The 14,908-nt window shown below is 39.0% G+C and overlaps 4 protein-coding genes across 4 annotated transcripts; 1 reads left to right on the top strand and 3 right to left on the bottom strand.

Moving 5' to 3' along the window:
• Positions 1–5,390: 5,390 nt before the first annotated feature.
• BDB00DRAFT_367419 (uncharacterized protein) lies at positions 5,391–7,680 on the bottom strand. Its single transcript, XM_053117106.1, has 2 exons — positions 6,368–7,680; positions 5,391–6,281 (listed from the first exon to the last, which is right to left on the bottom strand). Exons 1-2 carry the CDS (start codon positions 7,243–7,245, stop codon positions 5,801–5,803), a joined length of 1,359 nt encoding a protein of 452 aa, XP_052979841.1. The 5' UTR covers positions 7,246–7,680; the 3' UTR covers positions 5,391–5,800.
• On the bottom strand, positions 7,681–8,894 carry BDB00DRAFT_367418 (RlpA-like double-psi beta-barrel-protein domain-containing protein-containing protein). The gene is made up of 2 exons (XM_053117105.1): positions 8,784–8,894; positions 7,681–8,699 (listed from the first exon to the last, which is right to left on the bottom strand). Exon 2 carries the CDS (start codon positions 8,578–8,580, stop codon positions 8,116–8,118), a length of 465 nt encoding a protein of 154 aa, XP_052979840.1. The 5' UTR covers positions 8,581–8,699; positions 8,784–8,894; the 3' UTR covers positions 7,681–8,115.
• A 221-nt stretch (positions 8,895–9,115) lies between these two features.
• BDB00DRAFT_367406 (uncharacterized protein) lies at positions 9,116–10,247 on the bottom strand. The gene is made up of 6 exons (XM_053117104.1): positions 10,194–10,247; positions 10,015–10,133; positions 9,875–9,920; positions 9,739–9,784; positions 9,435–9,652; positions 9,116–9,271 (listed from the first exon to the last, which is right to left on the bottom strand). Exons 1-5 carry the CDS (start codon positions 10,194–10,196, stop codon positions 9,531–9,533), a joined length of 336 nt encoding a protein of 111 aa, XP_052979839.1. The 5' UTR covers positions 10,197–10,247; the 3' UTR covers positions 9,116–9,271; positions 9,435–9,530.
• Positions 10,248–11,541: 1,294 nt separating this feature from the next.
• Positions 11,542–14,799, top strand: BDB00DRAFT_822592 (glucoamylase precursor). Its single transcript, XM_053123477.1, has 11 exons — positions 11,542–11,735; positions 11,837–12,019; positions 12,134–12,185; positions 12,315–12,523; positions 12,613–12,858; positions 12,973–13,004; positions 13,127–13,236; positions 13,342–13,428; positions 13,505–13,747; positions 13,823–13,992; positions 14,112–14,799. Exons 1-11 carry the CDS (start codon positions 11,592–11,594, stop codon positions 14,472–14,474), a joined length of 1,839 nt encoding a protein of 612 aa, XP_052979838.1. The 5' UTR covers positions 11,542–11,591; the 3' UTR covers positions 14,475–14,799.
• The last annotated feature ends 109 nt before the right edge of the window (positions 14,800–14,908 follow it).

Genomic DNA, 14,908 nt, shown 5'->3' with positions numbered 1-14,908 from the left:
GCTTTTGAAAGTCTTGTTCTCCAGTAGTCAGTCACTGACATCAGCATTTGCTACGCTGGATATTGTCTATTGTGACTTCAGAGTTATTCTTAGACTTGTCGTGCTGGGTATTAACGGACAAGGTGCCCGCGCTCAACATACTGTATTTTTTGGCGTTGGGGAATTTTTTATAATGATGATGTGTTTTCCGTGATTGGCAGAAAGTGAATACAACGATAGCAGTGTATTTTTAAAAATTGGCAGAGTTACAAAATGCACGTGGCGGTTAGATAGTCGAATACTTGTCTATACTTTGCTGCTATTGTGTACCAAACAACCTTACAAAACATAAATTTTTCATAGTTTCATCCTCATCCAACACCATGGGATTGACCAGTTCCACACATTGGTAGCTGCCCATATACACAAGCACGCAAAGACACTATTGCATAAAAGTATTAGTACGTCTAAAACGAACATGAAGAATCATTAGTTGATAAACTTACTGTGATAACAATAGCAATAGATTCAAATCACATGACCAACGCAAATAAGCCTACAATTCATGAGAACCATAAACTATTTACTTCCCACTCCTAGTAGCTCCAAATCGTCTATCCAGGTTTTTCTCGGTTTTACGCGCTGGGCACTGGCCATGTCCACGGAGGTCATAAACGGATAAGATTCACATCGTGACGAAACCGAGATTGGTATACTGAACAATTTCTACGACAGCGAGAGCAAAAAAAAGCGTTAATAAAGTTACATGGTGACAAAGATGAACTTCAATGTCACGAACAACTTTACATACATTGCTAGACATTTGTTGGATGTCCCAGAGTAGCAGGAATTGTTCTGGTGCTGCGAAAAGTTCACGGTGATGTTTGCAATATGCTTCTTATAACCTTTGGTCCTCATTTTCTTAGAGAAAAAACCGTTCATGGAGATAAGCATTGTTTGCTTTCACTTACTAAATTATAGTTAAAACCGCAAAGAGAAAATACAATTGCAAGTTTGTGCATTAAAGCTACTGTCCAGTACAAAGATTACCTCGTTAAGCATGGACCGTTAAAACCAAGCTTCAAACACTTCGTGCTGTTTCCATAATCGAAGAAATGAAAAACCACGTTACTTTTGCAGACAATTAGTTACAGCCAAAAACGAAAAATACTAAGTAGAGATATATAAGTAAAATAATAATGTGGTGGCGCACTTAATGGATATTGATTTCCATTAAACCTGGTGAACTTCATTATATACGAAAAAAGACGGGTGATAATCAATAATCATGACTTGCCAGCAGCCATGTATCTTTATTCAATATAATGTAAGGGATGTGTTTCGGTTGTTTCTCCTGTATGCAAGTTGAACCATCCAGCATCTACTTTTTGCTATCCAAATTCATCTACTTCTTCAGTTGGGCTTCGTACAGGTTCTTTATCATCATCATCTTCTTGATCATCGACGAGTAAGAGCAATTTTTCCAAAAGTGGCTTCGGGCGATGCAATCTAAATAATTGAGCCAGTAATGCAGAAAATCTTCCATGATCACGATGCGGGGTGTACCAAATGTCGCAAGTCCATAAATCAGTATCATCATTGCTCGTTTTCTCCTTTCTAAATTCTCTAACGTTTCAGCTGATGTCGTTTCGCTTCGTATAATATTTGAGAATATGTGCTGCTAATTGCGTAATATGATTCTGATATAAAGAATTGAAAAATAAAGGGAAGTGTTAGAACAAACAAAAGCTTATGTCGACTTATTATTGACTTTTTGCCAGTCATCACATACTAACCTTAACTGAAAGTAAAAATTCAAACGTTCTGCAGAATTCGAGTAATGATTCAGTAATGATTCAGTTGATGCAGACATCGGCATATGAAACTGTGTTAGGGATTGTCTACGTAAAGGCTGTCACTAGGAAGATGATTCGTGGATATATGAAGAATAATAATCATTAATGATAGATTATATAGAGAATCGAAGATAAAAGATTTGTCTATAAAGTTATATCAGTGTGAATTCTGTAAAGATAAAAACTTCATTTTTATTAAGAATTCCGATTTTTTTTTCTTTAGAAAAATTCATTAAAAAAAGCACTTCATAAGTTATTGGGGGTATAACTTACTTACAAAGATAGAGGATAGGGCATGTTACTACTACCGTAACTTAAGATCCTTATTACCATTCCGCTTTAATTGAATGTTATATTTATTGGTCTTTGAAGGTTTCAATCATTAAAAGATTTTTCATTCCAAATATACAACATTGATATACTGTATTTTTTCTTAATTCTTTGAGAAGTTAATGATAGATTACTCTACTAAATAGATAATTTTGTAATTTTTTCTTCAAGTACAAAATATTAAAAAGATAAAACTTTTTTCTGATTTTCCTTAAAAGATTATTCATTAAAAACATATCGATAAAAAGCTAAGCAAATTTCCATATAAATTTTAAACTATAAATCTTACAAAGTTAAACATATATAAATTTCATCTATAATAAGGATTGCTCCTCAGAGGCAGTTTGCTCCTGTTCATCCACCAGCCAACCAAATCAAATATATATATATGTGTGTGTGTGTATTTGTGTGTGTATGTGTTAGCAAGCAAACATCTTCTGAACCAGTTTGATAGTGAAGTATCCTTACCAGAGGTTTTAAAAAACGACAATAAGAAAACATCCTTGAGATAGTACTACTTTGTTAAAAGCTTCAGTAAATTGACAAGATCATCCTTGACTTCACATAATAATTTTCTGCTGTCTTTTATCACATTTCCATCTTAATCGTTCTTTGCTACTTCCATCGATACAATATCATGCTCGTCGTCATCAACATCCACAACCACACGTGCATCAATCTTGAAGTCGATTATGTTGTTATCATTTGGATAGAGTTCGGCCTTGTTTGCAGTACTAAACATAGGCACCGACTTCTCACTTTAAGTTACATGTCAGTATAATGATAAACACTATGTATCTTTCTAATCTTGTAAAATGCTTTGTACTTATGGAATTCTAGGTGGAAAGTGTAATGTCTAGACTGTCAAGTGTCTATGTACAAACTAGGATGTCAGCACGTTCATGTATTTTGCATTTATTGATGCTTAAACAAAATAAAACTCTCCCCAAACCCATCATAGCGTTATTTAATTTCCTTCAACCTGAGCTTGAGTAAAAAAATCACAACACCCATACAACACCCATCCCCCCCTTCCTACTATATCTCCCATCGTATTAGCCTGACCTAATGTGTCAGCTTTATTTACTGTTATCAGCCTATCACCAAAAGCTAAAATATCCATGTGAACTGCATGAAGCAGATACTTTATAGTCGCCCTCATTAAGAAATGCTGGTAGCATAGCTTAGCGCACTAAAAACGAGTTTATACAGCAGCATAGGATATTAAACTATAACAACTAAAGTTGTTAGCTTTAATATTCCTGTACGTGAAAGGCTTGCACACCCCCAGTAACCTTCCACCTCTATATATCATAATCAAGCTATATTTCGTCGGCAAGCTCCTCATGAGAAGGAGGGTTTGCTCACTACCGTTCCACCGGGTTTAATCATTTTAATAAATAATATTTAAAGGATTTAAATATTTTGGATCCAAAGTTAAAACAATATTTTTGAAACAGTTTAAAATTATAAAATTATAAAAATCAAAAAAACCAAAGTTTTTGTTTTTTATATATTATAATTTACTGTTAATATTAGTCAATTAAAATTCTACAGTATAAGTAAATGTGAATAAGCTTGAATATATACTAAAGTTTACAAAGTGCATGCACACAAAATGTAACATAGTTGTATAGTACATATAGCCACTTGGTAACAAAAGGTTCACTTTGTAATCATTCAACCAGCTTTATCATATACTCAAGAAAACTCGTTCTTCTTCAATAGTTTAGTCAGACCATCATCAATAAAGTATGAAGAATGGTTGTAGTAAGAAAGAATTGTATGTATGAGAATAATATTGACAGAATGATGGATTGATACTAGTAGTAGTAACAGCAGTAACAAACACGTAAAGCATTACTGTAGAGCAATCTTCTTTGTATCACTTCATCTACTAGAATACCCTTGCGACGAGTAAACTAGTGAGAGGCTAGTTTGTCGCGTCCCATTGCAGTGCCATAACGTGCTCTGTCGATGCCGGATGACAGATTCATCGCCAAAACCTGCGTTATATTCATGTAAGAGCTCGAAGACAGTTTCGACAGCATTTAAGTGGTTTAGAGCTAGTGCCAGGAGACCACTGGTACTCATCATTACCAGCATTAATCGACATTTGAAGGATGTCGGGTTGCCGGTGCTATTGGAAATACGGATATGTAGTATGATATGGTTAGCAAAGCTGACATGGATGGTGATGATGATGTGACAGGTTAATGGACAAAATTGCTGAAGGTTTCGACGAATTACCTTATGATGCAAAGCCATATGCATAAATGTTTGCGGCTGGGAAATGAAGCAGAAGCGAACACCTTTTGAGTATCTTGCATCTACAATTACTCAATTACATATCAGTCTATATACATGCGTTTTTACTCATCTGTTTATAAAGAAATGCTTCTTTGTGTGTGTGTGTGTGTGATTTCACTGCAACATGGAACTGGCACTTTTTGCCAATCAAAAACACGGATAAGCCAAACGGGGCGATAGTCTCCTCCAGTCAAACTGAGTCGATAACTGGATCTATCTTCAAGATCCACCGTGTTTGTTTTCGACAATATGTAACATACGTTATTTGTACGCCCAATTTTTGTTTTAGTATGACAGCTGACCTTTCTTTGATGTTGAAATAAAAACATTCATTATAACATACCAAAAAAGTATAAATACAGCTGTCCATAAATGTTACTATATGACGTTAGATATACTCTGAAATTGGGAGTTATGATAATAAAAAAGATTCTTGTCTATCCTAGTTTATATACGAACAACAACCACCGGTTCAATAAATAGAAGTTAGCTGAACACAAAACGGGCACAGTTCCCAGATATGATTTACCTGTTAAACCTTCGCTACGTCGGTGTATGTTTCTCCAAGAGGTTCAATTACATACACAATATAGCAGGTACATACTGTATATATTATCGGGAAAGACGCATTACATGAAATTCTAATCAATTGTGATGGTTTATGTATCAAACTAACAGTTGCTCGGTAAGAATGCTTATTCTCGCGGCATCATCAGTGGCTATGTTTTCTGAAAACCAAAAAATATTCATATTGAAATTGTACACTTTGAGAGAGCAAAAAAGACTATGCGTGGCGAGTATGCTCACTGTGATAGTAAGTCCAAAGCCGGAGCGTTACATTTATGTTAAGTCCAACAAAGGAAGAGAAATGAGTGTGCAGTATACCGCAACATATCATTACTAGAAGTGAGCCCCTTTAGAATTGCTCTCTATGCGTCTGCATGTCGCATTCTATCTTTCTCTTCGTTGTTAACGGGCTGCACTTGGTGGAGAATTGAGATGAAGGGTGCTAGAATGATACAATGGCTCTGTACAATGGCGAATGTGCATTCACCAGATCCCTTACAGCAGCAGCATCAATAGCAGCGATCGTCATGCCCAGATCATTCAAATAGTTGCTCGACACCGGATCCAACGACGCTAAAACGTAGTAGGCTAATTGTTCGTTACACATCATCGACCCTCACGTACTCGTTTGTATTAGATTATTACAGTAATTAAAAAAGACTATTTTTCTATTATGAGCCATGTGTGCTTATTATGCATATGCGATCTAGTATCATACAATAGCGCTACTGAAGAGCTATGTCTGCATGCTGATATAGTTAATATGTTGTACTGTTTTTATAAAGATCAATAGGCGAGCAACCCGAGCAGTAATATCGCAAGTAGGGTGCAAGGAAGAAACGTCCTGTTACCGCAAGAAACATCAAATGAAGGGCAACGCAGATGAGCCTTGATGCGCCGTGTGGTTCATCCTTTGACCATTTCGCCCAGTCGCGCACGGTTAGTTGTATCCAGACCGCAACGCCATGCAACGTGAAAAAGACGAGATTTTCGAGCGTGAATCTTCTGAACATGGAAGCAATTATAAGCTCGTGGAAGACACCGCTTACGACAAAAGCCATGAAACCCATTATGTTTCTTGAACCCACTGCTAATAATGTATTATTGCTGTCCTTCTTCTTCATATCATGTTGTTTTTTCTTTTTCTTGCCATCCATCACGCTGGTGCAACCATCATTCTTGCCTCGCATGAAAACGATACGATGAAGAAGGTTTCTAACTGCCCTGTTCCATCTTCGACTATAAAAATCGTTTGCAATAATATAAAATAGTTGAGACCCGGACTCTTCTCATTTTTCCCCATGTATTATTATCCGTTTTCTCACCTCCAGAAATCCCTTGGACTTGATGATATAATAGGCGAATTGAAAAGGTCGATCATAGGTTCGGCAAGCACGAGCTCTTCCAAGCCCATTCCAATATCCACTATGCCAAGAAAGCAATACCCCTTGGTACCGTACAGCATGGTCAGTGTCAGGCTTCTCCAGTCGAACCAGGGCAAAGAAAGAATGTATGCATTGTTTGCGGGAAGCCAGGGCTCGATGCATTGATGGAGGAAAATCAACTTGCTTGTACCACGTGCCACCTTGATAACACCATGCCACCGATTTTGTGCTGCACGCTGTTGCTTCTGCTGTTGTTGGTGAGCCACTTCATTACCACCGACAGCAGCAACAGGAATAGTACGTTTATGGTCGGTCACGACAGCCATGAAAACACGATATGCTTCACACAGTGTGATACGTTCCAACGGAAGCGACGCACCATACGACACAAAAAACCAGGGAATCGCTGCAAAAAACAGATTGGCCACCACGCTCGTTGACACAATGTACAAGGGGATTGCGGCATGGACCAATCCCAAAATGACACGAAATTGCACGGGCGTCAACGGTATTAGGCTTTCTTTGCGCAACATTGTATAATCTATGGAGAGGAGTACAAGGTAAAAGGGTATTATTTGGTCGAACGTCAACACGATCGGCTGAGGGAGCAATATGTCGACCCATGGCTTGGCAGCTCCAAGTGGTATATATAAGGGCATGTCGATATGATTCTTAAAATATGTATAGGAAAAAACGAAGGAGAAGAGGTAATTGTGGTGATTGGAGAGAAAGGGGGAGAGGGAAGGGAATGGAAGGACGTGTGGACAAAGAGGAACTATTCCTTGCCAAAAACACTTTGCTTTCTGCGTGCTTTGCATGCAGACTGTGTGCAGTGCCCTGATTCACCTTCGGATAAGTGGAGATGCTAATACGATTAGATCGCATTTGCGCGTGTCCCTGCAGAGGGCATATGAGGTGAATGATCGGTCATCCAACAGTAAATTATACATTACACGAACTTACATCATCGTTCACAAACAAAACGTTTCCTGGGCGCCAAGCGTTTCCAGCCTTGGCTTACAACATGGATTAGTATTTAGATGGTATACTACTTTGCTAAACGGTGATGAGATACACCAGCATTACCATCATTGGCATCACAACATATCACTAAGATTCGATCGGGCATACTAAAGACGTCAGGAAAGCAAGATACAATATACACTACTTTTCTTCCAATATGATATGATTGAACAAAGGTCTTCCAAGGGAAGTATGATGATATAAGCTGCAAAGTAATACGTGTATAGTAATAGCACCGTACTGCTTAGCTGTGGATGGGTCCTTAGACTTTGTTTAAAAAGGGAAAATCAAAAAGACTGCAATATGCAAGAGGGCTAACCACGAAATGCACCTGCAGGGCTGTTGTTTATTTATAGCTACTCTAGCAAATCCATATTAGCTACTGTTGTTATCTATAGTATACAAGCATCTTGTTCTCATCGTTTGGGCTGTATGCGCTGCAGTACTTGTGATTGTAGAGAATGCTATGTGAGTATACGATTAAAGTAAAAAAAAGTGTATGTACGACGTGTTTTATTTTAGTAAAACAACAGCATATATAATCCAATCTAAAGCGTATGGATGCTACATGCAAAAAGGGAATCAAGATACTGCTACTCTCTAACATAATGATACTACTAAAGCAATATAAGATGGGTTGTTTTTACTGATGAGTAGCTGGTTTTTTAATCAGAAAAAGACCATTTGACAGGGATGCGGCCCTGAGCGATGCTACCCAATCGTTTGAAAGCAGCGGGGGTAAGAACAACGTCATATTGAGAACAACCTTCGCAGGTGCTTGTGACCATCACGTTGACGGATTTACGACCGGTCGTCAGCGTAACGTTTCGGCCACACTGGTATTCTTGGGACATCATCTTGGCACTCAAAGATACTATATAGTCGTTGTCGTTGGCAGGTTGGCCACAAGAGCCAACTTCTTCGCCAGCCGCGTTATGGTATGTAGCCCAGCCCGAATAAACTTGAGGTTGCTTGGTCGTCGTTGTCGTAGTACTAGTACTATTCGTCGTCGTTGCTGGTGCTGCGGGTGGCTGTTGTTGCTGCTGAGCAATGGAGAAAGCACCCAAAAACGCCAACAAAGCGCAAAGCACAAAGTAGTGACGGATGATTAATAATTTGTTTTGTAGCATTGTAGGTAGTATTGTAAGTTGCGGTTGTTGCAGATGAGTATTTTCGATGAGTTAAACAAAGGATAGTAGTGGTTTGGATGCTCTTATTTATACTTTTTCAAATTTTCTATTTTAAAAACCTACTCATGAAATGTTGAAGCGATAAATAAATATACTGCTGTTGTCAGTGCATATACAGAGTGTAAGGAGGGTCGGCGACTAACAGAGGAAATTAGATTTTCTGAATGACAATTTTCGAACAATCAAAATGATCATATAGAAAGCATCCTCGTCAGGGGACACTACTGTACTGGTGGCAATAGTGCTAATAGCTCTTTATGATACATTAGCCGGACTTAAAGTACAACGCGATTGCTACATATCGATTTTTAGTGATATTCTACATTTGCTACCACGGCATCATCTAAGAAGAAACCATGAAAATGTGCGTGCACTAAGGTTTAGCCCCTTTTCCCCTGTGCTGTCGGAAGGCAACGTTGCCTGCATTGTACACAATGGCTAAACCGTTTAAAAGTATCAAGTTTTCTTTATTATCAGCAACTGTTAATATACGAACTCTTTATTGATCACGCAAACCGAAGCGATGTATGTATAGCTGACGTGCGTTAAAATCATCATTCTTTCAGCATAAGACACAATGAATATTTTGTATAACCTAATAATAGATGACACTTGATCCAGACAACAAACACTGAGATGTATAATAATTATGATGTATTAGTATATACTGCTGCCTACAGTAGTAACAAAACAAGGAAGCTAATAAAATTGGTTCCTTTATGGCAATTGGTAAGTTAAACTTTCACCCATATAATTGTGGAAGCAGTGAAAGAATATGGGGTAGTGGTACCTACTGTCAGAAGGCTTTTCCTTTTTCAAAAAAAAATGACGCCTTCCTCACTGCCTAGTAGAGGTACCATCGGAGAAATGTATAGTTGTTGATAGAACCATCAAAACTGATTGCGATAAACAGCAGTGTATGCGATTATTATACTGCCATGGTAACAGGAGGCTGCTAGCATGAACAGACGCATTATCGCCGGGATACGGAAGTGAACTTTGGTTTCAGGGGCTAAATGAAGAAAAAGAAATCCCGTCAATAAGGACATCGTCATAACGACCATGTCGTATATGTATAAATTTCTTTTAGCGCGCTACTGTTTCTTTGTTGTATATGCCAATCTAGCATAGCGCGACCTATTTTCTTTTTACAAAGAAACGTTTCCAGGTTAGTAACACAGAAAGGAAGCGGACCTAGTACAGTAATACTATTAATGCGACAGCAAATATTAACCTCGCTCGGCATATAGTATCTGTAAACTTCCTTTTTCCCCCTCTGGCTACACCATGGAAGAAAGGACAGGAAAATGTTATTTTTCTCACATCTCAGAAAGACGCTCGCACAATTAGGGACGCGAAAATAGATATACTGACAGCGTGAAAGTGGCATTGAACTGCGATTCAGGTACAGTAGTACAAACCCGGCCGGATAGATGAATGATGACGATGATGACAACACCCACAAAACAAGGATGTATATGTGGGATAATGAGCTATGTACTGTATTGTCAAGACCTTGTTGATAAAGCAGTTACTGACGATGCTGCATGTACCATACGATCGATCCCCGGATGGATGGGATGAAACACAGATGCCGCGGGTTATCCATAATTTTTGGAAAATATACGAAGAAAAATTATGCGTCGTGCAAATCAATTCCGCTTCTTTCAGATATACATGACCCGGATGATTGGTATGTACGATATCCTCAGTCTTTTCTCCTCAATGTACAGTACAGTGCAATATAACTAATGTACAGAAGAAACAAAGAGATGGGTGCACTTTATTCATCCACTTCGCTACAAACCCGAGAATAGTTTTACCATATATACAAATACAACACGTCCGTACCTTTAGGGATCGATTCTCAATGTTATACGATATCTATGTTTTATTGATGAAGAAACGAGAATTAATCGTGGGTTTTTGATTATGCTTCATGAAGCCCATTGAAATTTATCCTTCGTTGTGCGCCAAGAAAAATGCGCACTCAAGTTCTTCTTGAAGTGTCGTACAACGAAATACAGACCACGCGGGGCATAAGTATAATTCACGTAGTAGTAAGAGGGAAGGGTGACAAATAATATATTGAAAATTCGATCACGATCAAAAGGCATGTTGTGCTAATAACGCGAAACAATAGTCGGACAACTGAAAAAAACAACACGTTATTCCACATCAACCACACTTCCCTTCTGCTGGTCAACGACTTTATAGTAAGCCGAAGGTACAAACAAACGGAATTGACGGGTTCAGCGTCAACTCTTAAAACTCATTCCCACGGATAAAATAACTCTGGCACAGTAAGTTTCTCCTACAAAGAATTACTTTATTGCTGCTGTGGCTGCAGTATAGACGAAATCATGACTGCTGTTGCAATGTAAAATATTAACATCCTCGGTCCAGGCCGTCGTTTTCATTCAACCATTCTCTCACATTGATACATGTAGCTACAATAATTAACACGTACGCCGTGTCACACACGCACTACATTGCTACATATTGCAAGAAAAAAAAGGTGCATCTGAGGATACATTAACATTATCCCTGAGTTTACAAAACAACACATATTCAAGCTATCCATGGTATATAGTTGAAGCGCGACAATCAACCAGCCACTACAGGCGGCTACGATACCTCTTACTGGAGAAATTATGTGGAGCAGCACAAAATAGAAAAGGTAATGCTATGCTGTGCTACGATGCACCAGATCCCGCATTAATTAATTTCACATGTAAAAAACAATGATCACTGTAACAGAAAAGCGGTATAGGCGGGATACGGAATAACAAATAGTCGTACATCTGGGAGATGGACTGAAAAAAAAAGTTAACTTCATTGCTAGTAAGTCCACGAGAAAATGGTCATGTCAAGATCATATATAAATGCCCAAAAAAAAGACCTATTCCTTTTATCGCCTAAGTTTTTTTTGCAAGTGACAGATTTCGACAATGAGACCAGTTCATCTTTGGAAAAGCCTGCTTTTAGCTGCGGCTACTGCAGTCACGGGTACAATAGCTGTTGATGTACCTTCGGTGCCTATTCAGTTGGAGTCCTATACTTATTCCGAAAATGTATTCGCTGGTCGAATTTTCGTAAGTTATGGAAGCCATAATAATAAAGTGGCAGGATCTATGATGCACAATAACTAAACTCTCTGATTACTCGTTAACTCCCTTTGTATTTTGATATCTAGGTTCAAAACATTGCGTACACCAAAGAAGTCAACGTGTTCTGGTCCGATGCTTCTGATGACTGGAACGACAATGGCAACTCTGTGGCAGCTAGTTATTCCGAATCCATCGCAGACACCAACTATGAGTACTGGGAATTTTCAACCACGATTGGATCTGCCGGTATCAGCCAAAGTTATTTGAGAGTAAGTCCCAATCGCCATTTTATATATATTGTGCACGTCAGCAATAGAGCTCTGCAGTAAAGATATAACTTCAGATAACCTTGACATCTATGTCTGAACAATTTCGGGTTTTAGTATGACGTATCTGGATCAATCTATTATGACAATAACGACAGCCAGAACTACGGTAAGCAGAGTATGAGCTACATCTTTGAAGCCTTCATAATGAAGCAGCTGCACATATACTGCCTCCTAATTGGGTTGCACGTACAACGGGAAGGATTATTGCTAACTTTATATGTTACGTTTGTACCAGATATCACCGAGACATCGACCCCTACCACAACCACTGCTGCTCCCACTTCTACCACTAGCACTCCTACTACTACTACGGATGGTGGATCGACAACTACTACCACTGCGACATCTGTTCCTACGTCTACTGGTGTTCCAGAGGGCAATGCCACCATCAGCGAATGGGCAAGCGCTCAATTGGATATCAGCTGGCCAAACCTTATGATGAATGTAAGTCAACAATACTCTGTATAGTGCAGCATACATTACAAGCCATTCAATTAATCGAATTTTCTTACATTCTCTTTTTTTGTTCCCAGGTAAACCCATCAGGTGCAGTGACTGGCTCTATCGTTGCCTCTTTGTCGACTAGTAACCCAGATTATTTTTACATTTGGACGCGAGATGCTGCAATGGTTGCACGCGTGATGGTATACATGTACAACACAACCGAAGCTGGTGACACAAATCTGTTAAATGCCTTGACCGACTATGTTACGTTCTCCATCAGCTCCATGAATGTGGATACCGTCTGCGACTGTTTGGGCGAGCCCAAATTCAATGTGGTAAGTAGAGAAATTTTATAAAAACAGGGCTAAGTGATACTGAAGAGCAAGGATAAAAAAGTGAGGACAAAAAGAGTAGCAATACTAGTGTTAATAATATACGATTCATTATAGGATGGAAGCGGTTACACCGGTGCGTGGGGAAGGTACAGTAATTATGGAACTAGAGGACAGAAAAGGCTGTATTTTTTGTATTATGTGATATGCACTGAAAGGTTGGATGAATCTTTTGTTTGCAACAATGTACTCACATTCATTTATGCATTAGACCCCAAAATGATGGACCTGCAGAGCGTGCTTCAACCATGATTTTGATCGCAGACAGCTATATCGCTCAGGGCGGTGATGTTTCCTATGTTACTGACACGCTGAAGCCAGGTATGTAAATTTTCTATACTTTACTCACCATCAGCAACACGGAGTTTTCCTGTCATAGATAACAAACGATCATTGACACATTATGGTCTGTGATCTTTTTTATAGCCATTTACACCGATCTTGATTATGTTGTTGATACTTGGTCTAACGTTTGCTTCGATCTTTGGGAAGAAGTGAATGGCATTCATATGTGTAAGCTATTTGTGATAATCATTTTTATATGATGTAAAAGGAAAGTCTCTTGGCTCACTAGTATGATGAAACATAGACACCTTGTCGGTGATGCGCAAGGCTCTTCTCGATGGCGCCAATTTTGCTACCCGCAATGGCGACACCTCGCGTGTCAGCGGTTATGAAAGCACCGCTTCATCCATCAAGACCAGACTCGAATCATTCTGGTCCTCTAGCAACAACTACATCACCGTTACCCAATCGTTCTCGGGAGGTGTTTCAAAGGCCGGCTTGGATGTCTCTACATTGATTGCTGCCAACCTTGCAAGCATGAACGATGGTAAGTGATTACTTCACATGAAAAAGGTGTATATTTTTACTCACATATGTCTGTCCCTTGATGGTTGTAATTTAGGTTTCTATACTCCTGGCTCTGATGAAATCTTGGCCACGGCTGTCGCTATTGAAAACTCTTTTATAAGTGAGTATACGCTCAATCAAAACAGACCATCGTGGCTCAGCACAGCTATTGGCCGATATCCTGAAGATTCTTATGATGGCTATGGTAACTCGCAAGGCAATCCAGTAAGTAAAAAGAGTAGTTCCTTTACGTAACGCTACTACTCGTAGTGATGATGTGCACAAGAGCAGCAAATCCAATTCAGCTGTAGTTCGATTACTGACAATGCAATTATGTCCTCTAGTGGTTCATTGCCACTGCCACATATGCTGAGCTCTACTACCGTGCCATTTTGGAGTGGCAACAACAAGCATCCATCAGTGTCAACTCTGTCAACCTGGGCTTCTTTAGCAAGTTTGATTCCGATGCTTCTGTCGGCACTGTGTACACACCGGGCACTGAAGATTTTGCCAACATGGTCTCCAACGTAGCCTTCGCTGCTGACGAATTCTTGGCTACCATTGAGAACCATTCTGCCGTTAATGGATCCCTCTCTGAGCAATATAACAGAGATACTGGTATTATGCAAGGCGCCAGAGATCTCACCTGGTCCCATGCCGCATTTATTACTGCTGCGAAGGCAAAGCAGGGTGCACCAATACACTGAACAAAACTTTTACTCTAAATATAATATCTATTATCATACTTGACACGAAGAGGCAATTATCATACATAGATATTTAAAATGATCTTCACTTGTAAACGCATTGATGAACTCATTAAATATAACGATATGGTCCATCTTTTTTTTACCCCATAAACTTGATGTAAAATATGTAACTGGTGTGATTCTTATATTTAAGCCCATTCATCATGCGTGCAATTATGTGATACACACCCTTGAGTGTATGCTGTGTTAACATGAGAAGAAATGGTGGATTGCCTTGTTCAACCGCTTCCGTGGAATTAGTGCTCCTATAACAATGACAATGGCAATTACAACGCCTTCCCTATCTCAGCGCTGTACATTTCAGTAATTTCCTTTCTCCATTGTCTGCTCTTCTTAATATATACGTAAAATAACGTCTTGTTCCGAATCGT

This window comes from Zychaea mexicana (genome assembly GCF_025766255.1).
Source record: "Zychaea mexicana strain RSA 1403 chromosome Unknown BDB00scaffold_35, whole genome shotgun sequence".
Classification (NCBI taxonomy): Eukaryota; Fungi; Mucoromycota; class Mucoromycetes; order Mucorales; family Lichtheimiaceae; genus Zychaea; species Zychaea mexicana.
This window is presented reverse-complemented; position numbering and strand designations above follow the sequence as displayed.

Coding starts and splice junctions, on each gene's coding strand:
- BDB00DRAFT_367419 (XM_053117106.1), bottom strand. CDS start 7,245: ATGCAAAGCACGCAGAAAGCAAAGTGTTTTTGGCAAGGAATAGTTCCT. Junction 6,282..6,367: donor AGTCCAAGGGATTTCTGGAG/GTGAGAAAACGG, acceptor CGATTTTTATAG/TCGAAGATGGAACAGGGCAG.
- BDB00DRAFT_367418 (XM_053117105.1), bottom strand. CDS start 8,580: ATGCTACAAAACAAATTATTAATCATCCGTCACTACTTTGTGCTTTGC.
- BDB00DRAFT_367406 (XM_053117104.1), bottom strand. Junction 9,921..10,014: donor TTCAATGCCACTTTCACGCT/GTCAGTATATCT, acceptor TCCATGGTGTAG/CCAGAGGGGGAAAAAGGAAG. Junction 9,785..9,874: donor GATACTATATGCCGAGCGAG/GTTAATATTTGC, acceptor CTTTGTAAAAAG/AAAATAGGTCGCGCTATGCT.
- BDB00DRAFT_822592 (XM_053123477.1), top strand. CDS start 11,592: ATGAGACCAGTTCATCTTTGGAAAAGCCTGCTTTTAGCTGCGGCTACT. Junction 12,524..12,612: donor GGCCAAACCTTATGATGAAT/GTAAGTCAACAA, acceptor TTTTGTTCCCAG/GTAAACCCATCAGGTGCAGT. Junction 13,993..14,111: donor GTAACTCGCAAGGCAATCCA/GTAAGTAAAAAG, acceptor TATGTCCTCTAG/TGGTTCATTGCCACTGCCAC.